This window comes from Bacillus rossius (genome assembly GCF_032445375.1).
Source record: "Bacillus rossius redtenbacheri isolate Brsri chromosome 4 unlocalized genomic scaffold, Brsri_v3 Brsri_v3_scf4_1, whole genome shotgun sequence".
Lineage (NCBI taxonomy): Eukaryota > Metazoa > Arthropoda > Insecta > Phasmatodea > Bacillidae > Bacillus > Bacillus rossius.
The window spans coordinates 16,037,426-16,063,910 of record NW_026962010.1 but is presented as its reverse complement, the minus strand read 5'-3'; the positions used below and the strand labels follow the sequence as shown (position 1 = coordinate 16,063,910).

The 26,485-nt window shown below is 38.1% G+C and overlaps 1 protein-coding gene across 1 annotated transcript in view; it reads right to left on the bottom strand.

The window, feature by feature from the left end:
* The window catches only part of LOC134541672 (uncharacterized), an 88,926-nt gene that overhangs the window by 14,004 nt on the left and 48,437 nt on the right, over positions 1-26,485 (bottom strand). Inside the window, exons 2-6 of the mRNA XM_063385287.1 lie at positions 16,987-17,137; positions 15,834-15,942; positions 13,747-13,890; positions 11,597-11,734; positions 10,119-10,409 (exon numbers count right to left, since the gene is read on the bottom strand). Of these exons, the coding sequence (XP_063241357.1) occupies positions 10,119-10,409; positions 11,597-11,734; positions 13,747-13,890; positions 15,834-15,942; positions 16,987-17,137 (833 nt within the window). The remainder of the gene's footprint in view (positions 1-10,118; positions 10,410-11,596; positions 11,735-13,746; positions 13,891-15,833; positions 15,943-16,986; positions 17,138-26,485) is intronic.

Below are 26,485 nucleotides of genomic sequence, written 5' to 3'. Positions count from 1 at the left end.
CCAAAAGGCCGTTGGAGCCAATGACTGTTGGAGGCAATGACTGTTGGAGCCAATGACTGTTGGAGCCAATGACTGTTGGAGCCAATGACTGTTGGAGTCGATGGCTAATGGAAATATAAACTGTTGGATTCATAGACTGTTGGAGAGATTATATCCTAACTTATCATTGACGATCGTATCCTACCAAGTTGAATGAACGAGAGAATGTGCCTCCTTTTCGTTAAATGAGCTTTCGTTTTATAGAATTTCCGTCCAAACGTGCTTCGTTTTCATTAAATGCTTGTCCTGCGCGAACGAAGCGTAGTCATTGTGTGTACATTGCATATATATTGTGTACATTGCGTACATTGCGTGTACTTTGCGTAAATTGCGTGTACGTTCCGTTTCCTGTGTGTACTGTGTGTACATTCCGTTTCCTGTGTGTACTGTGTGTACGTTCTGTTTCCTGTGTGTACTGTGTGTACGTTCAGTTTCCTGTGTGTACTGTGTGTACGTTCCGTTTTCTGTGTGTACTGTGTGTACGTTCCGTTTCCTGTGTGTACTGTGTGATCATTACATTTATTGTACGTAAATTGCATGTATTGCGCGTACATTGCGTACATTACGTGTTGGAGCTGATGGAGCTGTTGGAGAACTTGCAGCTAATGGTCAATTGAAGCATAGGAGCAAAATGTAGATGGATCTGATGACGTGAATTGTAGCTCTTGGAGCCTGGCGTATATTGGAGAGATCGAATTTTTTTTTCGATCAAATGATCCTCTTTTTTAATTTTGTAGATTTGACTCTAGTATTATTGTACATGGTTCTTGATTTGACTAGCGTATTATTCCATACGGTGCATGTATATAAGCGAGTCCTAGACAGTAGATCGCCCAGTTTGTTACTGACGTCGGCGGTGTAAGGATCGTCTAGTTTGTTTCTTCTGGTGCATAAGTCGTGTCAATTATCTGTTCCTGAGACCTCGATGGCATCTTTACCGTCTTTAACGTCGAACTCGATGGAGGTTGTACCGTCGACTACGGGAACCTTGACGACAGCTACGACGGAGAAGGAGCAGATTCCGTTGACAACCACGGCGACAACACTGGAGGAGACTTCATCAGACGCGATACCACCAGCAGAAGAGACTTTAATGCCGGTAGTGCTGGCTGTGCAGGAAAACTCGACGAACTTCGTTTCGCCCTCGATGGAGGCTTCAATGGATGCCGAATCGACAACAACTAACGAACATCGGTGTTGTTACTGTGACAAGATTTTCTCAAACAGCAGCAATGCTCGACGACACGAGAGGAGCGAATGTGTCAAGAACCTATATCGTAAAATGTTTGTTTGTGAGAAATGTCATAAGCAGTTTGCCAGAAAAGATAATATGAAAACGCACATGAAGGCATGCAAAGGTCCTGCTGTGCGGCAGAAAGTAAAGGTTTCGTCGCAACAACGATGCATCGATGTGCATAAGAGAATGCCTGGAAATGGTACTACTGTTGCAACGTCTGGATCTGGATCGGGTCTGAAAGGATCGTCTTCATCACCACGGTATCCTTGCAGCTACTGTGATACGTCGTTCGCATTTTCCCATGATGCACGAAGACATGAGCGGAGCAAATGTACGAAGAATCCTTCTCGCATGAAGTTTCGATGTGATGAGTGCCTTAAATGGTTTACTAGAATTGACAGTTTGCGACATCATGCGAAAAAATGTAAAGGTGGAGTCTGTGCTCCTACTGTTGAACTACCTGCCGACATTTCGACTCCTCGCTTTAGATTGGAGACACGAAAGCGTACAACCAAAAGAACAGATGCCCAGCAACCGATTGTTATGACGTCTGAACATGGAACTAAACCTAAGACTGTGTTCGGAGCATTACAAGTGAACGATAATGGCTTCTACTTGGCGCAGTCTGCATTTCGTGGAACGTTGAAAGACTACTATTATCTAAATACGTTCGGTGAGTCGAAGGACATTTGTAATTTTCTTGACGATATCAGACAGAAGATAATCAATCAGCTTACTGATGATGTAGCAACAAACGGACCTTTGAAATATAACTTGTGGTTGGACTGTATATATGGAAAGCCATATCCGTTCGATGACAAAGTGAAGAAGTGTGCATTCAAGACATCGGCTGCAGTAATTTACAGTTCTAACGATGTGAAGCAAACTGTTAAAAACGGTATCCAGAAACTCTGTCAAGAAGAGGTGGACTATGTCTGTAAAGGTTCTGGAGGACTGACAAATCAATACCATGTATGTTTATTAGTCGATTGTGGAATCTTTAAGATTAATCTGGTTTCTTCATATTTTAAATTTTCAGATGATATATCAGTACATCTGGAACATTGGCAGAAGATAATGGATGTACTTAAGAAATCTAGAGTATTATTCTCTGCTGATTTAAATGCCAAATCTGCATTATGGAACTCTCCTATTACAGATGATAAGGGAGAAGAAGTTAACAATCTACTTATTGCAAATGAACTAGAAGTATTAAATAGAGTTGGCACACTCCCTACATATGTTTCACCGGCATGGGATACTGAGACTTATATTGATGTAACTATTTGCGACAGAAGGACTTATCCTAAGATTTCGGAGTGGACTGTATGCCAGGAGAGTAGTAGTGATCATCGATTAATTCTATTTCAAATAAACCTGGATGCTGAAGATGTAATATATCAAGCCTATAGGAAAAGATACTCTCATAGAGCTATTAACTGGCGGTTATTTGATAAGGATTTATGCAGAAGATCGCAAATATTACTGGAAGATACTCCTGACGATATAGAATTATTTGTTCATAATGTAACTGCATTAATAATTGAACTATTTGAAAAATATTCTAAAGTTTTGCACCCCAAAAGCCCTGAACATCCCTGGTGGGATGATGAACTTGAGAAACTAAGGATCAAACTTAAAAATTTAAGAAGAAAATTGAAACAGATGTGGACTTATGAAGTAATGCACACACTTAAAGAAAATTATAAAGATACGAAGAAAAAATACAAGATGTTAATTAGAGAAAAAAGAAGATCATCTTGGCTTAATTTAGTTACCAAGAAAGGAAATGAAGATCCTTGGGGTGTAATATATCGACTATGTGCTGAGAAGAATAAGCTTCCTACAGAAATACCAGGCCTTGTTGTTGATGGATTACAGATATGCTCTATATCAAAGAATTTAAAAATTATTCTGGATGGACTTCTACCGGATGATTGTTCTGCAGACGAGGATGAATTATGCAAACAGAAGAGGGAAGAAATGAATCAAGTTCCTGCTACTCTTCCCATACCTGAGTTTACAATACAGGAGTTAAGGAAAATTATAAAGGAGCTAAAGCCGAAGAAAGCACCTGGACTGGATAATGTAACTGTAGAAATGCTCTGGAGAGTATATACTAGAATGGAAGATGTATTGTTGAAAATGTATAATAGGGCCTTGCTCCAAGAAGTTTTCCCCAGTGCCTGGAAAAAGGGTTTATTGAAAGTTATATACAAAGGATATGGGAAGGACCCTTCGCTGGTTAAATCTTACAGGCCTCTTACTATGTTACCCATTTTGGGTAAAATATATGAGCGCCTAATAAGTAAAAGACTACATGCTTACTTGGAGAAAGTTCATGGTTTACATAATCGCCAATATGGATTTCGCAGAGGCAAAAGTACAGAGCTGGCTCTGATGGATGTGCTTTCTACAGTTGAATCAAGTTCTTATGAATATATAATGGGAATAACAATCGACATATCTGGGGCCTTCGACAATGCTTGGTGGCCCCAGATTATGTTTCGATTGAAGCAACTGAGGTGTCCCTCAAACATTTATAAAGTGATACTTGATTTCTTATGTGATAGAGAATGTACATGTCAACAGGGACACGTAGTATATAATAAGACATTAACCAAAGGCTGTCCTCAAGGCTCAGTCCTTGGTCCACTTCTTTGGAATGTGCTATTTGATCCACTTCTTAGAGAAGAGTTACCAGAAGATTGTGTCATATACGGCTATGCCGATGATGGATATTTATTAATCCCTGCTAATTCAAGATTCATGTTAGAAAAGAAGTCTGAAGAGGCTTTAGGTATTGTTCACCAATGGGCAACTGCTTCTAAACTAAAGATTGCTCCAGAAAAAATGGAAGGTATTTTACTCAAGGGTAAACTTAGTGTTAATAGACCTCCCACAGTTCGCTACGAGGGACGTGTTGTAAGAATTAAACAACTTGTTAAATATTTGGGAGTACAGATTGGGACTGGATTCCGATTCCACGAGCATATCAAGTACATAACGAAGAAATCTGCAATATTATTCCACCGATTACGATCTACTACACCTGTTAATTGGGGCTTAAACTATAAGACCCTAGAGATTATTTATAAAGGAGTTTATGTGAGTATTTTAACATATGCAGCTGGTGCTTGGAGTCGCATTGCTTGTCAAGTTCATCCTCGAAGAACTTTATTATCCAGCCAACGAACTGTACTTATTGCTATAACTAAATCTTATAGAACAATTTCAACAGATGCACTCCTAGTTATAGCCGGACTCATACCCATTGACCTAGTTATATATGAACGTGGGCAAGTATCCCAGTTAAATAGGGATAGGAAGATCTCTGTGGCAGAGAAGAAGGAACTTCGGCGGAATGTTATATCAAGATGGCAGGAAGCTTGGGACTCCTCAACAACAGGAAGACATACGTACAATATTATACCTGACATTAACGCAAGACTTAAATGTCGGTGGATCACACCGGACTATTATGTATCGCAATTTCTCAGTGGCCACGGAAATTTTAAATCAAAACTCTATTCACTTGGATTAGTACAGTCACCTCTTTGTCAGATTTGTGAAGTAGAAGATACAGTACTGCATGTTTTAAATCAATGTAAGAAGACAGAAGATATCAGAGAAAACTATACTCAAGAATTACTGACACTAGGATATGACTTTCAAGATCTTCGAAGTCTTATCCATAATAAGAATTCTTTTGAAATTTGGAGAAACCTAGTAACAGAAATGGGGAAACGGTTAGAAGAATTTGACCGGTGGTATGCATCTGTGGAAACGGACAGCGATGAAGATTGACTGTAAGAAAATTTTAGAGGAATTTCTCTCCAGTTGATTTATGTGATAAACATTATGAAGATAAACTCTAAATATAGATGAAGAAAACTTAGTTCTGGTTATGGAATATAATTAAGGTTTGAAGCAAGAAGGAAAATTTGTTCACTTTCAAGATGTGATAAATATAATAGTCTAAAACCCATTTTAGGTGAAGAAAATATTTATTATAATTTTTGGTGATGGTATATATTCAGAAGATTCTGAAGAAAGAAGAAAATTTTTGTTTAATATTATTTATTATGTTTACTTTAACATTTATTTGGATAGAGGAAATTAATCTTACATGAAGATATATAATATGCATATAACATTAACTATGGGGACAAGTCAATATAATCTCTCACTAACCCCGATAAACCTTTTGAAAATAAGTTAATATAAAGATTATATGATTTGAAGATAAAATATTACTAGATTGATAAATCTCCTATTATACCCTAACAGGGATTACATATAGGAATGAAGCAATAGAAATAATGCCTTTATTATTTATTGGAGAAATCTGTAAAGGTTCTGGCTGGACTCTGTCTAGTATAAACCGATTGGAGCTAAGAATTAGTCATTTCACACCGCTGCGGAACTAAATGATTGTAAATTTGCTGGCTTTCGTAAGTGATCCTGTAGTAGAATAGAAATTATGTAATAAATATTATGTTTGTGAAAGAACTTGTGGTGTTTAATTCCTCGAACCTGTTACTATTATGTTAAATTGATATTTTTTTCATCGTCCAGAATCGTACCAAGGACCTAAGTTGATCTAATTAATCAGTACATTGATTGGAAATTTATTTAATGATATCTGAACTTTTTCCCGAATCTCTAGCATTAAAATTATGAATTACTAATATGTTGGTGTTGGTGGCTTATAGGATGATGACAGTAAAGGTTTTAATGTCTCTTTAAGAATGTTGAACATGGAATAATGAAATTATTATTTTTTTACATCAAATTAAACATTATTGCATCGATCGGGTATCGAACCAAGGACGGGAATCGATCGAATCAATATGTAAATTAATGAGTGATTTATTTAATGAATTTTGGAATTTTTTACGAATTTCTAGCTAAATAATTACACGATTCCAAGATGGTGGCCAAATGACAAGATGGCGGGTGACACAGCAATAAATGATTACTGCACTCTAGCGGATAAGAACTAAACTAACATAGCGTCAGCGCACTCTCGCCGACGAAAACAAGATGATGATGGCTACCAGCAGACGAAGACAAGATGGCGGACATGACGTCATACTAGGTGACGATATATATGCTTTAAGAAAAGTGGTGGGAGTTAGTCTGCCAAAAGTCACCACGGGGGAAGGATCGGTCGCCATTTTTATTTTTTTTTTGCACTCGTCGGGTTCGAACCGCGGACTCCGAGCTCCGTGTCGTTAATGTATGATTTTTAAATATTTTTTATTAAAATTTTATTAAATGAATTTTTTAATAAATTTTAAAATTTTTTTCATTAAAATCGGATAATAAATGAAGATTTTAAAGATGGCGACCGTAACGAAAATTGCAACGGTGACGTCATCATCCAATATGGCTACCATGGCATCCTAATTTTCAAGGTCATGACCTTGGCGGCTTAAAGCGGCTAGCTCTAAGGATGCTTAAGCCACTTTCAGGAGTTTTCGTTTTTTCTAGGGCAAAGCGACTTTTGAGGATTTTCGAAATCCTAATTTTTGAATTGTGGAATTATTTGAGATTTTTTGGCGGAATTTTTTTCCACATAAATGGAAATTTTGAAGATTTTTGAGGAATTTTGGGTAAATTTTGCCCAATTTTGGAGAATTTTGACACAAGATGGCCGCCGTGACGTCACAATCCAAGATGGCGGACACCGGCTCCGGCTCCACGCGCCAGCGCCAGATCTAGTTCCGCCATTCCTATACTACTTGCGACTTCCGGAATTTTTTTAATATAGTTTTCGTTTCATGGTCCATAGACCACAAAACCATCGTAAACTCAAGAGTTTATACATATATATCACAATTATATGGGCAAGATAATTATCGCAATTTTTCTCAAATCACTTCCAAACTGATACATAAAATGTAGTAGTGGAAAATCTCAGTCGAGTTCTTTAATGGGCAAAATCCGACTAAAGGGGCAGAAATGGGAAAGGTTAAAAATAAAAAAAATAAAAAAAAATAAAAATAAAATAATCGTTCTAACTTTTGTAATATTGCAAATATCACATCCGTTTAAGCGTTTCATAACTCATAGGAGTAATGCCAAAATCCTTTGTCTGAATACGTTTTTGATACGATCAACCATAACTGCAAGGGGTTGAAAAAACAAATGTTGGCGGGCAAAAAAAAAATTCATAACTCGGTTCGTAGGCAGAACATCGAATTTGTACAAATTATGTATTAATATTATAATTATTAACTAAAACTTTTGTCAAAAACAATTTATGATTAGATGAACCATTGCTGCAAGGGGGAAAATAAGTGGTAGAATAAAAAAAAATCAGAACTCCCTTATTAGGCACACTATGAAATCCGTTCGAATTATGTGTAAATCTTAAAAATTTATCTAAAATTTCCACCTGCAGGTGGTTGAAAAAATAAAGATGGAGAATATTAAAAAAAATTCATATTTTACGTACCATGTAGGCCTACTCTGTGAAATCCGTTGTTTTATTGTAAAACCTTAAATATTACCTACATTTTTTGTTTGTGCCGAAAGGGATTTTTTCTTGGATATGCTGTAGTAATTTGGTCTTATGTTATATATAAATATTACATTTACTTTGTGCTATATTCGTACGAATATTTCCAAATTCACGTTTCCTTTAACTTAGTTTAAAATACTTGGTTGTGTTTGTCTTTTGCAACACCAACTTTAATTAAATTATTTTGACTTAAATATATTTATTTTTGTGTTATTTAGTGTTTTTTACAATGCGTTGTTGTTGTCTTAAATATTTATTATTTATATCATATTTTTAAATTATTTAAGTGTTATTTTTGGTTCAGTGTGTTTGTTTCTATTGCATGGTTTATATTGTTTGTTGTTATATTTTTATGTGTGCACATCCTAGACTGTCTGTGTTCATATCACAATACTTAAATAAATAAAAATAAATAAATAAAATCATCTCCCGACACCTCCTCACACAACCCCTGCTGCGCATGCTCTATCGAAAGAACAATTAAAACCCCCATCGTAGTGCCTTGCTGTGGTTTCCGTAATATTTCTTATTAAATAATTCTTCTGTTTACAAATTCTAAACCGAAACGAAATAACGCAAACAAATGATTAGTGTCTATCGATACGAAATGATTTTACTTATAAACTGCTAATGATATTGTCATAAAAATTCATATAATCTTTACATAATAACACCAGGATTGTTTTAGTCTTTATGTTATTGTGATATACCAAGCAGTTACGAAGATACGATAATAATATTATACTGAAAACTGATTTTCGTAAATGATTACGAAGTGAAGTTATATCGTCAATATTTTTTGATTGGCTAATTGGTCTAGTTAAGTGTCTTTGGAAAAGCTCTTTAAATACTCAAATCACTTCTTAGTCTTGTCATTTTGCAACGTCTTCCTAGCTTTCCAAGTACCCTCGACGGTCATGCAGCTCATTTCAAATTCCATGCAAATGAAGCCGTAACCACAAATAGTCTAAAGTGCAAGTCAAAGCTACGGTACGTAAAACGGAAGCAAAAAAAAATGAGACATGATCATAGTTCCGGAAATGTTCTTTTAGTCACTGGAGCAGTAATCGTAACCAATTAGACTATTGTAAAATTTAATGCCATGGAGGTAGGGGCAGGCAATTTTTGAGAAAAAAATCTGAACGCCCATTATACTGCAACAAGCGGTGCCTTCCTTGTGATTGGAGGTCGTCTGCAAGAGAAGTCGTTACCTTATTTGACGGAGCCACTCAGGACGAGTTTGCTTCCGCACTGAATTACTGTGATTGGTGTTGTAACACTTGACATGTATTTAAAATAAATTTTCCCAATCAATAAACACAGTCAATGCTAATGTGTTTTTAACTTTATGCAGATTTAAGAATCTTTTCGCGAAAAATGTCTGCTCCCACCATCATGGCATTTCACTTTACAAGAGTCTCATTGCTCGCGATAACTGCTCCAGCTACTAAAATAAGCATTTCCGGACCTATATTCATGTTGAACAGGTAGTGTATACTAGTACTACGGAACAGGTACTGGACAATAAGTACTCGGCACTAGGTACTGAGGAATAGGTACTGGGCACTAGGTACTGAGGAACAGGCACTGGGCACTAGGTACTGAGGAACAGGTACTGGGCACTAGGTACTGAGGAACAGGTACTGGGCACTAGGTACTGGGTACAGGTACTGGGCTCTAGGTACTGAGGAACAGGTACTGGATACTAGGTACTAAGTACAGATACTGGACACTAGGTACTGAGGAACAGGTAGTGGGCACTAGGTACTGAGGAACAGGTACTGGGAACCAGGTCGTGAGGAACAGGTACTGGGCACTAGGTACTGAGGAACAGGTACTGGGCACTAGGTACTGATGAACAGCTACTGGGCACTAGGTACTGAGGAACAGGTACTGGGCACTAGGTACTGAGGAACAGGTACTGGGCACTAGGTATTGAGGAACAGGTACTGGGCTCAGGTACTGAGGAACAGGTACTGGGCACTAGGCACTGAGGTACAGGTACTGGGCACTAGGTACTGATGAACAGCTACTGGGCACTAGGTATTGAGGAACAGGCACTGGGCACTAGGTACTGAGGAACAGGTACTGGGCACTAGGTACTGAGGAACAGGTACTGGGCACTAGGTACTGATGAACAGCTACTGGGCACTAGGTACTGAGGAACAGGTACTGGGCACTAGGTACTGATGAACAGCTACTGGGCACTAGGTACTAAGGAACAGGTACTGGGCACTAGGTACTGATGAACAGCTACTGGGCACTAGGTACTGAGGAACAGGCACTGGGCACTAGGTACTGAAGAACACCTACAGGCAGCGGGTGACCTCGATGGTCTGCGTGAAGTAGCCCTCGTAGGGGATCTGCACCACGTAGCGCCACACGCCCTGGTAGTTCTTGGCGAACACGGGGGTGGCGTAGTCCACCTTGGCGGGGCAGGGCGTGGGCGGCGCCGGCGGCTCGTGCTGGGGGCGGCGCGCCTCGGCCATGCCGTCGCGCCGCTCCGCCGCCCCCGGAGTCCCTGCCGTCCCCGGAGTCCCTGCCGCCCCCGGGGTCCCTGCCGCCGGGGACTCGCCGTTGAACGCCTTGTACAGCATGCACAGCCTGTGACCGCACAGGGATTGCGGTTAAAACATGCTACTTTCGCGCCATCATTTGGCGACAGGCTACTCTGCAAAACTTTCATTATTGATTGACACTTAATAGAGCCACGATACTTTTCGCGGTATCACTGGGTAGCAATGAAGACTTAAAACAAACATAAATCTTCAAGTTGATGAGTGGATTACAGTACTTTTGATGACCACGAGCCAGTTATAATGAAGTATAAAAGGTTACTCCATCGCTTGCAACCAGCAATAACTTTGTTATCAATCAATGAACACTCTACAATTATTCACAGGAAAGTTGAGTTTAGCACGGAATAAATATACGAAATAATAATGGATCTACATGTTGGCATAGAATGAAATTAATTATTTGTTTATATGATATAACTAAACACTTTTATGCTGTTTTTGGGATCAGGCCAGTTTATCCCAGGAAACAATGGGCGATGTTCAAATAAAACATCGCTATCCCAGTCACTGTGCCTCTCAAGTCACTGGTTAATGAGCAGGCAACATTTGCCCGATTACTTATAGAGGATTGTGAAGACTATCCTAGAGGTAATTGAAGCCGTGAAACTTTCCAATATCTATATACTGAGTAACTGAATACTGTACACACAAGACAAAATAAACACGACTTAGATTTCATTGCGTTAAAATTCCGCACAGTTCAGCCTTCTGCTGGAGTATAACTCTTGAATCTGCTGGTTTTTATGGTTAAGTTTTGATCTCTTGTTAATACCGAGATAATTTTAGGCGAATGAGAGTTAAGAACATGTGATAAGGAACCGACGGTAATGCACTTCCAATGACAACCAACTCGTAAAGTCCAAGAGTTGACCTGTCGGGAAACAAACCCGTGTCACCCAGGTGGAACAAGCGAGAGGATAGTAATGTGATCACTTCACCACCGTGTCTAGAAAACTCATTTCTCACGCATGTCACACACACTACTAAAAAAAAAGTATTGCAACACCCGGTTATCTTGCAAGCATCATATGTACGATTTTTAGATTTATGACTTGGTTTTGGTTCAGTTTGTACAGTAAAATGGTATGTTTTTGGAGTCACGACAGCCAGAGGCCGACGGTCGGCCAGATGCTTGCACAGATACCCTGGTGATGCGACGTCTTTCTTTGAGTGGTGTGTCGGGGACAGAGGCCTGGCCATGTGGTCACGCACACTCCTCCGTTGTCGCAGAACTTCCTGGCCTCCCGATTCGACGCCTTCTCCATGTCCGTCTCTGGTTCTTCCTTGGCTTCTTCCTTGCTCAAGGACACGTCTTCCCTCTTCTTGCGGTGCTTGGGCGAGCCGGACGATCTGGAATTGACAGCAACACATCACTCGTTTTTTTCCAGTTTTATAGTGCAAGCAAATCGGTCGACTCTACTAGTGCGTGGGTCTCAGTAACACAATAACACCGGATGATGAAAAGAACGTCCCTGCCTGGCTCTGAAAGAGTGCTTCGTTTTAACTTACAAGCATCTTTCACGATTCATTTGAATCATAGAAAATTTATATTATTACGTAGAAGTCGGAAGGACAATTTACAGAACTACGCTGGAAGTTTCTAAGATTCGCGACGACAAACAACTCGGGAAACACCACACCCAACTAACTTACAGTAGATCAGATTCAAACCTGAAAACTCCCAAATAAAATTTACTTACATTTATGTACTATTAGACACACACATTTCTACCAGTGAAGCACGACACTGTGACATATATGTGATATGTGTACGTAAATATTTTTCTCTTTTGTAAGATATAAACCGATATTCCAGCTATTTTAATTTTTTTTTTTAAGTTGGTCCAGTATTTTAGTTTTAACGAAAGTCTCCAGATAATTAAAGTACCTTTAAAGAATTCAAAGCCCTCTACCAAAAGGGTTTTATGATATTTTTTCTCGTTTGAACCTGCGTATTCATCACGTCATTGTTTTTGCTCAGTGTTCAGGCTGGTCAACAACGGCTGAGATTGACCTTTTGAAGCCAGTTACGGAAACATAACTATTTATCTTCCCCTCAACGTATTATTAAATGCTTTTCCTGAGCAGACACTTCTCTGAAACGATTTCAAATCACGTGGTTTTTCCTTAAGTGAAGTGTGAAGTGCGAAGTGTAAAGCGCGAAGTGCGAAGCGCGAAGTTCGAAGCGCGCAGTGCGTGCTGACACTAGAGGTGGGTCGAAAAGTATCAACCTGATACTTTGTCACTGATACGCGCCTGTATCAGGAATGGCAAACGAGTACACTTGAAAAGTATCAAGTACTTTAGTATCAGTTCAGAATTCGCCTGGAACATCACCACGGCCAATGTGCGCAGAACCCGATCGCAGATGACGGTCACTTGGGCGGAGCTTGTGAAAGGGGAGGGAGCAGGAACGACGAATAAGGGATAAAGAAGGGAAATAATGTAGGGGAGGAAGCGCAGGGGAAGGCGTTGAAGGAGAGGCGCAAAGCGAAATTGTTACGAGTCGTTTGGTTATTGTCCCACATAAAAGTACGCTCAGTGCGCAGTGCGTGCACAGTCTCGTTCAATAATAAAACTAATGAAATTTTAATATTAAAAAGTACATTAATACAAGATATAATATTTATATTTGTGCACCTAACAGCTATGAAAATGCAAATAAATTCTCAGTTGACACTAATAACAGATGTAATCAATACTAGGACTTTTTTTTCCCGAAAACAATTAGTAACTAGTGTTTTCATGCATTAAAAGATTACGATTTTATCAAAAATTATAAATAAAAAAAACAGATACGTACATTAGTGAGCATACTATATCAATGTTTACGTTTCAAATGTTTCTTCAGATTAGTCGATGATGATTTAGAACTCAGTTTTTGTTTACACAAATTACAATTAGCAAACTCATTATTTTCCGTAAAAAAATTCCAAACAAATGAAGTCTTTTTCCTGCACTTATCCATTCCTTATTTCACTATAAAGATACTAACTACAAAGCATGACAGCCCGCAACAATGTACATGGTGGTAATTAATACACGGCCAGGACGAACTGCAGTGAATGTTGAACTGATTGATACTGGCTGTATCAGGCGGGAATGAGAGTAACAGAGGTAGAGAATTACCGGGCGTGATGAATAATGTATCAGAAACACCGATACCTTTTTACGCTGGTGATGACGGCACGGAGGATGTGTACCCTGTAACGAGAATGCTGATACCTTGTCGCTTCCTGGGACCGCTAATGCTCTGATACAAAAGTATCAGACACTTGTAACTAGGTACATTACTGTATCAGTAACAGGTTGGAACAGATACCGAAAATTGCTGTAACAACCCACCTCTAGCTGACACTCACCCGGGGTCGGCCAGGTGGTTGCCGGAGAAGGCCTCGGAGGACTCCAGGCCGCGGTAGCGCGCCACCTTGGGCAGCGTGTCGTCAGCCTTCAGGATGGGCAGCGTCCTGCTGAAGAACTGCAGCGTCTTGTTCTTGATCAGCTCGCTGCGGGCAGCCACACGCTCGCATCACTCGCACTCCAACTACTAACTACACTGCAGTTTCACTCAACATAATGTTAACATATTTACACAAATATTCTGGACAGAGCAGTTTCCAACACTTCTCCGGTAAAACTCCACTGATTCGCAGTATTTTTTAAAAGTTTCATATGTAGTATATATTAAGTGGACATACAGAAAGCTTTTTTTTTTATCAACACAAAATATTTTGCGGAGTCTACATTGACAAAAATACTTTGTCGTAGCCACAATGCTGTTTTTTTATTTCAGTGTATTCATTGTCAAAATAAAGGGGAAAACGTTTTTATGATTTCAACGAAAAATAATTTTTTTGACTGCTAGCACCAGTCCTAAAGTTTGTAAAGCTCTACTGCAATGAAAAATAATTTTTATTTATTTATTAAACTTAATTTTTTAAATTTTATATTTTTACTATATTTTAATTCTAATAATTTAAAATATTAATATATATATATTTTAACTTTAACATTGTATGCCAAATTATACTCTCCATTCGCACATAAAAACTATACTTTACTACTATTTATAATAGGCTAAACCAGTTGGTCAGCTCTAACATCAAAGGCGCAACAACAACAGTCTAGAGAAAACACTTTACACCACAAGGCGAAAATATGAACATTTGATATTTCCTTGACGAACCTGCAGCCAAACTTTGTGTAGTAAATTCAGATTCAACAGGTATATGCTTTTTACAGTTTACCTTTCCACGCAAACATAAAACTTGTTAACACCTTGTCGAGAAAAATATTGAACGCCAAAATGCTACGTTAAAAATGACTAGCCACAGAAATATATTAATTTTATTTATAAACAGTATAGTAAAGGTCCCCTCACATGATCAGCCCAGTTCCCAGTTCGGACTCGTCAGCCCGAAATGACAAATTGTATTGAACTGAGGCAAACGATCAGTCCAGGTGCTCAGTTCGAACCGAACAGTCCCGAAATTGAAAGTTTGGACTAAACTGAAGCCCTTCCCTCATACGACCAGTCTTGTGGTTGCTGTTGCTGTTGGATGCATAGTTTTATCGTATAATATGGAAGAAACTTTGGATGTCGCAGTTGCACTTTCAGTAAAAAAAAAATTGGTTGTTGTAAAGTCGGTTTACGGACGATAGTTTAACGTGACAAAGTCATAACAAAATATTGATGAAATGATTGCATACTTTTATGAATAAAATGGAATCATTTTTATTCAATTATCACTATTTTGTATGGATAGAAAGAAGGAGGGAAACGAAATCTACAATTTAATTTATAAATTTACTTTTATTTGCACTCATTGATTCAAATATGTTTATTACTTTAACGAAGAGATTATTTCAACTATAACTTTTATACATGTTTGCTATTTAACTTCTTCCAATCTGTGTTTATTCTGTTAAGGATAGGACGATGATAGGAAAAGTAGGAAACGAATGGGAGTGTTTGAATTTTAATGTGCCACGAAAAAGTCAAATCGATGGTTGTTCCAATCAAGTGGAAGAGAGATAGATGCGGCGCAAGCGTACAATGAGCGTAACGGGACACAGCGTAACGGGACAATGCGCGTAACGGGACACTTTTTTCGTGCGTGCAGCCGGCATTCATCGATTTATTAGACGTTGTCACGTCAAAGAAAAAAAAAAGGGGGGGGGGAAATATAGCAAAGTATACAAAAAGTACGAATAAACATGTTCGCCAGTACAAAAAGCTGATGAACTGACGGACTGATTGTTTGGACTGACAGTTCGGAGTGGCGAGATGCTTTTCCCCACGCACATCCGTTCGGACTGAGGTCTCCCGAGCCATCAGTAAGCCATCAGTCGTCAGTCCACCAGTCCTTGCTCGCACACACACGCGGCAGTCGCGACTGTCCGCGTGTCCGTGACGGGTGGACGGCTCCAGTGGGAGAGCAGCACTCACAAGGGGTAGGACGAGCCGAGGATGTGCTGCTCCATGGGGTTGCGCGGGATGAAGCCCTTGTTGAGGTCCCCGCACAGGTTATTGAGGGAGCGCTGACCGCTCCTCACCCCTGCACGCACACCGACCATCACAGGCACAGGTCTTACCTTCACAACCACCAAGTCACGCAGCAGAGAACATTGGAGGTCTTCGCAGTGTTCTGTACTACTTTCTCATTCACTCAAGAATTATTTCCTAGCTTGAACACTTTTTTCAAAAACATTTATCACATACTATCCCCTTTCAAATGAATGCACTTGTTTTAAGGGTTTGCAGAAAAAATCTTCTTGAACAAATTACTAGTAACACTGCCTGGGCTAAGTTTCACCAAAGTACAAGTTTATAACGTAAATAGTTACAGTTGCCGTAAGTTACAAGTTGATCGTGTTTCTGAATCACATTAGTTAAGAGCGGTCATGTTGCAAAAAAATGTAGTTAGGTGCATGTGTACCAACTACACCTGAACCACACGACTGGAATTTTTTACTTATTAGTGACAACTTTGAAAAACCTATGTGAAATGCCTGTTTGAAGCACTTGGGATGACTGGATGTTATTGTTTTGCAGTTGTTAAAAACTTGTAACTTTGTGAAACAAATCCATAAACAATTATTTTGTTAGTAAAACCAACTCGTGTCTTATATGTTTCTATGTGTACTTAAATTGCAAAAGCTTGGAAGCACAGAACAAAACGCGAGTTCGTGACAGATAAAATCAGGAGGAACGAAATTTTACGCCAGGGCGTGTTCTGGACGGTGGGAACGAAAACCAGGTCCAGCAGAGTCGGCTGGACACTGTTTCTCCTAAATATTTGTCGTATTTAAACTTTTCCCTTCTAGGGCTCACTCCCATTTAAACTTTGCCAAGCTGCTGGCAGTCCTTTCCCAGGCTCCCTCAGCACAGGATAACTAAGTAAATTTAAATTGAAGCAAAATGATTTTGAAATGATAATCCGAGGGAGTTTTTGGCACATTAGTTTTGTTTTAATTTTCTAGATGAGCAATACGCACACCCGTAGCTTCGCAGCTGGCCGCACGGATCGAGAGCACACAGTGTCGGAGGAGAGAGAGAGGGAGGGAGGGAGAGAGGGAGGGAGAGAGGGTCAGCTACTCACCCGGGCACTCGGAGTCGGACTGCAGGTAGGGCGGGCGCCTGACGCGCGGCGGCTCGGCGCTGGGCGACTGCACGAAGGCGTGGTAGCCCTCAGGAGGGGGAGGGTCCTCCTGCGCCTGCGCGCGCCCAGCGGCAACCAGCAGCACAAACATCTGCGAACAACCACGCGCCGCTCAGCTACACTCTTGGGGAAGAAACTCTATATTACTAACATAGCTGTGTTGATTGTGATACACTATTATGAGGCAAACAAACCCGTGAAAATAATTCATCTTATTTTTTTTAGTCACATATGTTATGGGTGTGGCATACCGATATTTTGCATCATCTACTAATTTATGTAGAACATAATGTTTTATTACAAAAACAGCATTAATGTTTTCCGCACAATTTAAAATTCTGTTATTGAGCAATATGTTTTAAAGCTACTAAATTAATATTATAAACCAAATCTTCGTCTGAGTTTTATTTGGCTAGTAGTTATGGGCCAACCCGAAAGATAGCGTCCCATGTTGCGCGAAACATGGTTTAAAATTCTACTGTAAGAGTGTCGCACTGGTATGTTCTGTGGCTACACCGACCCAGGACTGGCTAGTGCACTCCGTGGCACTGGATGGACCACAGCAGGTTGGCGGGTCGTGGTGGCGTGGCAATGCAGCGGTGAAACAGCGCATCTGTAGGGAGTCCGCGTGGGCTGCCGGTGACCCACGGACCGGCACGTAGTCTTCAACGGGTTCTACCAATATGGCTGCAGGTACCGCGCGGTACTCCGGCACGCCACGCAGATGGACAGGAAGACTTGTCCCACAGGTCTCGTACTGGCAGCTGGTGGCTGTGATAGCTCGGAGCACGCCCGGTGAAGGGCGGGCGAGTGAGAGACACTAGCACGGACAGCTAGTAGAGGCTGGACCACAGACTCTCTGGGTGTCTGAGGGGACCCAGAGATGTCATAGATCTGGACAAGCACCTTGTGATACTCTTACTCTGAGTCCACCGCAGGTTAGCCGAATGGTTGAAGAGGAGGGTGGCAATGATGCTCATTATGCAGCTTCTCTTCAAACACATACAAGTCGCGATGAAACGGCGTATCATTTCCCTCTTAAAGATTTAAAACTTAAAATTTAAGTTATGCGAGGAATGAAATTGAGGTATCAAAAAATTTGAAATCAAGGGAAAGCTTGAGAGTATTCCATATTTTATAACGTGCAAGTATTGAAAGTATATATTTTTTTATTGATGCGTAAACATCTCAGCTCCTGGTATACGGCATTTGGTAGGAGTGATGTCATGAATGGAACGGATGTCGAATGAACAAAAATGTGGCGAGTTGTATATATTGGGGGCTCCGGCGGCAGGGTTTAGGGCGTGGAGCCGGAGACGATGTCCGCCATCTTGGAATGTGACGTCACGGTGGCCATATTGTAGGACTTTGATCTTTGACCTTGACATTAACCTTCAAAATTGGCCCAGGATTGACAAAAATGACTCAAAATTCCTCAAAATTCCCCCAAAATCCGAGAAAATGTAGAGGTTTTTTAAAGAAAAAAAAATCCAACAAAATTTCTCAAAAATGAGAAAAATAAAATTTTTCCTATTTCGAGGGAAAAATTTCCGTTTTGAGGTAAAAATACCCATTTTAGTCTTCGGAAATGCCAGTTGCTTGAAATGTCCTAAAAGTGGCTTAAGAGTCCTAAAAGCAAGCCGCGCTTAGACGCTTAGGTAATGACCATGTCAATTAGGATGTTATGGCCGCCATTTTGAATTGTGTCGTCGCCATTGCAATAATCGTTACGGCCGCCATCCTGGAATTCCGTAATTATTATCTGATTTTTATGGTAGAGTTTTAAAATTATTAAAAAAATTACTTAACAAATGTTAATAAAAAGAAATTCCGCCATCTTGAATTATAACGCCACGTCCGTCATCTTGAAAATTCGCAATTTTCATTCAAAAAATCGGCAAAAATTAAATTTATTAAAAAAATTTAATAATACAATTTTAATTTAAAAAAAAAACACACTTACACCATGGAATCATCTTCGTTTCGAACCTGGTGAGGGCAAAAATAAAAATGTCGACGTATCTTTCCTCCACGGAAGCCACCGGCAGATTGACCTCCAATACTAATGTCAACGTATATATAGCGTCAGCTACTAGAACGTCACATCCACCATCTTGTTTTCGTCTGCTGTAGGCAGCCATATTGAATCTGACAAATGGTTTTCGTCAGTTAGAGGCCACTATTGCAATATTAGTTTAATCTTCACTCGATATAGTGCAGTTTTTGTTATTTATTGCCTACGCGCCCATCATCTTGTCGGCCATCTTGGCCACGATATTGAAAATTCTTAATTATTTAGCTATAAATTTGAGAAAAATTCCATAATTCATTAAAAATATCAGCAAATAATATAATGATTGATTCGAAGGATCCATGTCCTTACTTTGATACTTGATTAATCCATGAAATTTTATATTTATGTAAAATATATCAATTTCAATAAAAATGGTTAAAAGTGCTAAAAGAAGCCCCTGAAAATTCGTAACTGCTTTGTCTTAGGATGCCTACTGTGTTCATCTGTGCTATAACAATACATTTTATCGGGGCGCCTTGATTGTACACTATTTCCACACCACAATGGTATGAGTATTGATAACCAAATATAACAATAAATATGTGAATTATATTCTTGAATAGCAGGATAATGTGTCACGTTAAAACTATAATTTTAAACAGGTGAAATGGTACAGTAAAATAGAGAAATGATGACTGGTTTGAATAAAGAATTTAAACACAAACACAGCTTAGTTTAATTTTACCGGCCTTTCTTGCTACTGATCTGGAAATATATGTAGGGCATATATATAGAAATATATATATATATCTATATATATATATATAAACAGAAGTGTTCTGTTTTCAGATTCTAAACTTTCACTTATACGAAATTCACAAAATCTGATCAATATACATGTTTTTGAAATGGTATCAATATGTATCTAAAACTATTAATTTAAACGACAAGTATGTGATATTATCTTGTTATTATCCGGCCAGTATAGGCTAAGGGTGACACGAATCTTAAAATCCCTGGACTTCTGGGGAAGAAAATAAAATTAACTCGAAACTACAGTGCATGGGTAAAGTAGCGTCTTTTCAATGACATATAAAAACTTGAATAAATCAGTGTGATTCAGTATTTTTCTACACAGTCAACACGTAAACATACTTTAAAAGCAGAATATTTACTTTCTGTTGCACTCGGTGTGTTAAAAAAAATAGGACTTTAAAGTCTATGATTTCAGAAATTTGTAAGGAAACCTACTGTGAATCTGCAGATATTTAACTCACCTTTTTTACAGCTCCTTGTATAGTTTATCTAGTTATATGCACTTTACTGAGTTGCAGTGTCTAAAATCCAACAATTTAACGTATGGATTGCTAATAAGAACTAGATACACACGTTTATTTACAATTATATTATTTTACACGTCTGTTGTTAAAGACGTGTAGTTCCAGAATAATGTTTTACTCCGAACGTTTTAAAATTTCTGAAGCATTCGTGCATAAACAAACATACTGCTTCCATGTGCGCGTTTATCCTGTTTATATCGAAAAAAATTCCTCGGAAATCAAAATACGGTGCTGCATACAGAAAAAAAAATTGTTTGTACATTTACAAAACATTACTTTGCAATCTGTTGCCAAGATAGTTTACAATACCACAAAACCGATAATGTAACTTTGTACAACGAATGGCTATGGTTATTTTTGCATATAGGACATACGTTTTTTGAGATAATAGTGTGCATTTCTTACGAAAATCGGTTTACCTGTGTTGTTATTATTTAATGAGAACTTGTACTCGACGCCTGCGGGGCCTTGCAACCCGCAATACTTGCTTGCCTGGAGAGCAGTCTGTCGTCCAGGCAAGCAGTGGTTCTGTGTGAAGGAAAGAGTGTTCCTCCTATTGTCGACACCCGGAGACGACGTCATACCCGAAGGAGTGAGGTGGCCATCGCTGCGACTACCTAGAAGACTGTTCTAGAAGGTTCTCGCTGCCGGGTGTACGAGCCCCTCCAGAGCGAGTGAGAGCAGAGTCCGCCGGTGCCCGACGCTCCAAGCAGCGTCGCTACGCCCGTCGACGCTCCGACTCCACAGACGCCGTCACGCTGTCGGATCGCCGCTGGAGCGACGCACGTCTGGTGTGGCGACGAAATGCTAGGTCACCCTTTGGAAATTGTGATAGAATATTTCAGTGGTGAAATCCATTTTGATTAACTATCTCGTATCACACGTTCGCTCTTTATGGGTTATGTTCACATTAACAAAGCTAACTGATGTATGGACGTATCAGTGGATGCGAGAGTCGCATCCCTAAAAATCTCGAATTAGTGGACGCATGAGAGGATGCATCGACATCCCTTGTGAGAATTCGGATACAACTCAAAGATGGCCGCGTCCATTACGATGCACTATCTATGGATCCCTTAGATAAGGGATCCATTATGCCACTATTCGGATACAGCTACTGTCTGCGAGTTAGGTTATGTTTCAGTACATAGCAAGTGGCGCGCAATGTTGCCATGTTTACACCTCCCCGCTAGCTTGCAAACATTAAAACCTTTACAAAAAATTACATTGTATATATGAAGAACCAGGTATCTGAATCTCTTCAATTATTTGAGGTGAATTCTTCTATGAAAGTCTGCAAATTTACTGTTGTTTCTAACACCGCAGTTTGTCGCTTTTGTCAAAGGTTATATTTTGCCTTTATTTGCTGTTCTTGCTGTAGCTGTCTCGTGATTGCCAGCTCCCTGTATTAGTCTCTGCTGTGATTTTTAAAACCTAATAACTTCCATGGAATTTTCTGTGCTGTCTGTGCATTTAACTTTTGATACGGCTGATTTTCGCTTCTTTCCTGTGTATTCGCATATTCATCTTTTTTTGTACATTATTGATGTTTCTCATGACATACCGTGTAACCATCAATGGCATCTGTAAAAAATAATAATTAAAATATATTATATTATTCCTACTGACATAATTAAAACAATTTTTTTCTCTCATCTTTTTAAGCCAAATAGAAACACAACATTGCATAAGATAAATTTTATTAAATAATTCTATTGTAATAGCGTCGAACATAAGTGCTAATAGATGACGCCGAGCCAAGCTGTACAAGTTTTTCATCGCGCTTAAAACTAGTAGCTCGTCCCGGCACGAGAAGGCGCCATGGACGCCTCGCCAGTCTAGTTGCGTCGTTGTGCGGTGAGCAGTGAAAACAATCATCACTTCACAACACCGTTGTTTCTCTTTGATTAAAAAAATCTTTTTTCCCCCTGAATCTCATCTGCTGCTCGGACAAAGAAAGAGGAATATCTGGAAGTGAAGCCCCTGATCACCGTACAACGGCGCCATCTGCTTGGCGAGGCGACTAGAACGTCATTTTTTTTTGTCGGCCTGCCGTATTGGTGGTTTCAGCGCGATAAAATTAATTATGACTTGGCTTCTTCTATAAGTATTTATAATCAATACTCATGGTAACGATCACAGTTACCAAAAATACCGTAAAGTTATAATTATAAATTTCTACCCTGGTTCCACCTATAATTTTAAAGCAATGTTATCTCATCTTAAAACAAATATTCTTAATTTTTTCCAAAGTACTTATTTTATTTTAGTAATTAATTCTGAGCCTCGCAATAGCTTTCAGAAGTAGGTAGTTGTATTAAAATACTCAATTTAAAGCTATCAAAATTAATATAAGATAATTCACTAATTTTTTTTCTCAGGACCTAGTATTTTATTAATTAGACTTTATGATTTACCTAATTTTATGTTTTATGTCAAGAAACTATAAAATATATTCACAATGCTGGAAATACTTTTGAAACTTGAGCAGTCTTAAGAGAGTAAGTAGCATGCATGCATGCATAAATACACAATTTACATGTTCATGCATTACACAAAAATTCTAAAGCAAATGTGAAAAATAATCCATATCATGCTTACGAAATATAGATTCTACTCTATATTTAAACAATAGCATGATGCTATTGCTAAATAATTTTGAAATTAATTCGGACTACATACTCATGACCGGACGAAAAATATAACATATTTATTTTTACTGAAAACAACTAAACGCACTGGTATTACATATTTTACCTAGACTAGATCACACCTTGTTGTTTTCCTTTTGTTCAGCCTTTTGAAACTAAAAGATCCACCACTTACACAAGTCATTAAGAGAGAGTGAAGTGTAACAAGGTCCAATCAGAATAGTTGCTTCAATTAGATAGTTCATAATTATTTAATTACCAATCGTATGCCATTGCATAACTTTGGCTGATTGATGTTTCGGAGTAATATAATTGGCACGCAAATTTCTGATCCAGTTTGTTATATGTGAAACTTTTACTGTATGTATTGAGTTGTGTGTATTAATTTTAGTTAATGCATTAGCTACTTGGGCTGTCGGGCAAGCGAAGCCAGGGCGGATGTTGTCATGAACATTGTTAGCCGCTAGAATGGCTCTTCTACTTAACCATGCGTGATTTCGATAATTTGTTTCGATGCTTTGGAAAACCTTGTCTACTAATTCTTTTGTATTCACGATATTAAAAAAATTAAATGAAAAAGTGATTTTTCCTGTTTTTGGATATGTAGGTACCTCGAGTAATTGTCTTGAAAAAATGTCAGCTGTTAAATCGGTTTGAAGCTGAACTCTCATATTAGTGGTTAATTGCTTTCTTTTTTTGACTTTGCTCCAAAAAGTTTAATATTTCAAACAGGCATTTAATTCATCAACTGGTGTTGAGCGAAGAATAACTGAAAGCGTTTATCTGAAGTCATCGGATAATAACATCAATGCACCACCAAACTGAACCTGATTATTTCTCTAGTCTTTCAATGTATCGTCTAATACTTCCGATGACTTATGAGCCAACTCGTAAAATGCGTAGTATGGCAAGCGAAAACAAAATACGGTAGTTAAAATATTTTTTATTTTCTTTCGCGCGTGCATTCAAAAAGAATATATTCATTCAGTGAAGAGTCTAATATCCTTTCTCGCTATACTTTCCAGAGATAATTCGGTTCTAAACTACATATCAGCAGAATGTAAGTAAAACCTATAAAAATTCTATCAAAAAACATATATTTTTTCTTTTCCAAAAACACTCAGACCTTATATGTTTATTTCTAACCAAACACCATAAAATCAAAATTAATGCTTCTTACTTTGAAAATGACGGGACTTCCAGGAAAATTTAAGATTTTTTTTAAACTTCTACTATAAAACACTCGCGTATTAAAATGCAACAGTGTGTCAAAATTTCGAGACAATTGATCGACTACTTCTCGAGTTTTGCGACCACATAAATACGGAGGCTGAATTTTTTATATATATAGATGATAACAACCCCGCATTCATATAATTAAATTAAAAAAAAATTGAACGTAACTTGTTAATACAATAATTTCAGAGGACTACATGCGGCTGGTGCACACAGCTGCAGCGAGGGTAACCGTAGCGGTACATACCTCCAACTGCACATGCGCTACGGTTATTGTGCAACACGTGATTCCGTTGGAGCTCACCGCGTGCTCCAGCCGTGTTCGAGCGTTTATTCAAATATAAATATAAAAGTGTGGTTATGTAATACTTCCTTGGGCACGTTATGAAAAAAAATATTAGAGTGAAACTATAAGATTCGTGAGCAGCATGCAACGAAATATTCATACGATGAAAAAAAAGGCTACATACAAATAATATATATATATATTATTTGTATGTAGCCTTTTTTTTCATCATATGAATATATATATATATATATATATATATATATATATATATATATATATGTGTGTGTTAGTGTGTGTGTGTGTGTGTGTGTGTGCGCGCGCGCGTTTAAAACTTATACTATAGTGACTGATATTGAATACTGGTCCACACCAAAATTTGTTTACTCCATGGCAAGATAAGAGAAAAAAAATAAAAAATATGAATTTAATTCACATCATTTTATATCCGCACTTCCATATATCTGTGGTGTAACTTTATTTCTTCCTAATATGAATGTATTTAACGTATACACATATCTATGGTGTATTTTTTACTGGCATTTAATATTTTATTATTAATTTTTCAATAATTTTTTAAAAATAAAAAATCTTTTATCACTCAGGGATAATGTAGCTTCATATTAGTGAACTAATTGTCAGAATCGGATTAGTAGTTACAGAGATTACCCACTACATACAAACACTTCCTCTTTGTAATAGTAATGTAGAAGTGCAGATAAACACAGTTAGTACGTATTTAAAAGTAGCGTTAATAATTTTATATAGCTAGTTTTTACGAAAGTGCAAGCGTATATGTAGTTGATACGGAAATGCAAATATTATAAATTATAAGTAATATAAATTTTAGTAGCTCTAAATGTTGGAAAAAAGTCTGTTATCGTTGTAAGTAATGGCACTCTTAAAAAGCACTTAAGTGAAGTATAAATATATATGTATGTATATATACTGCGGCAGGGTTTCTTGTGAGGTGCAGGGTTTGGTTGAGGTGCCGAACGCGATCTTGAATTCTGACGTCATGGCGGCCATTTTTGGTGTCACATGTCGAACAAGCCGTTAGGAGGGGTATTCCAAAGCGTTTCGATTAGTTCTTTGGTGTAGCATGAGTGGTATCCAGTACTTCAGCGAACGTTCATACTTCAACGAATGACTCTCGTGAACCAATAAATAAAACAAACACATACAAATACACCACAAGACTAGCTAATAACGTATACTTAATTATTTTGTTGATCCTAAAAGAATAATCAGCTATCGAAGCCTGAATGTTCCTTGCAGCACCTGTAAAAAAATTAACACCGTATCATGAAATGTAATGTAAAATCTACGGACACGCCGTTGACAATATTGAACATCTCACTTGTCAAGTCATTTACCTTATTGGCCGTATGGAATAAGTGTAATGAAGTCAGTAAGGCATTATTTTATAATGCTGCAAATTAATTTCGAATAAGTCAAGCATACCTTTAACATACACTTTTACACTGCAAATGCCATAAAATATTAATTTTTATTAATTTTGTTAATTATTTACCAAGCGCCAACTGACAGACACAATACAAATTACGCTGCTGGTACCATTTAAATATAAAAACAAAGACGTAAACAAACTATATATATATATATATATATATATATATATATATATATATATATATATATAAAATAAGGAATAAAATCAAACGTGAAGGGCACCAGTGGATATCCAAGCTTTCAACCATAACACGTTAAAAAAAAAAAAAAAAAAACGAATATAGTTAAAATAAAAGTATTATAATGAAGAAAAGAAAGAAACAGCTACTAAGTAATACACGATTAAATCTACAGCCATAGTATTTTATAAGATATAACCTGTAGAAATTAATCATTCATGTTACATAAAAGTAAAATAATAACATTACAAAAACAAATT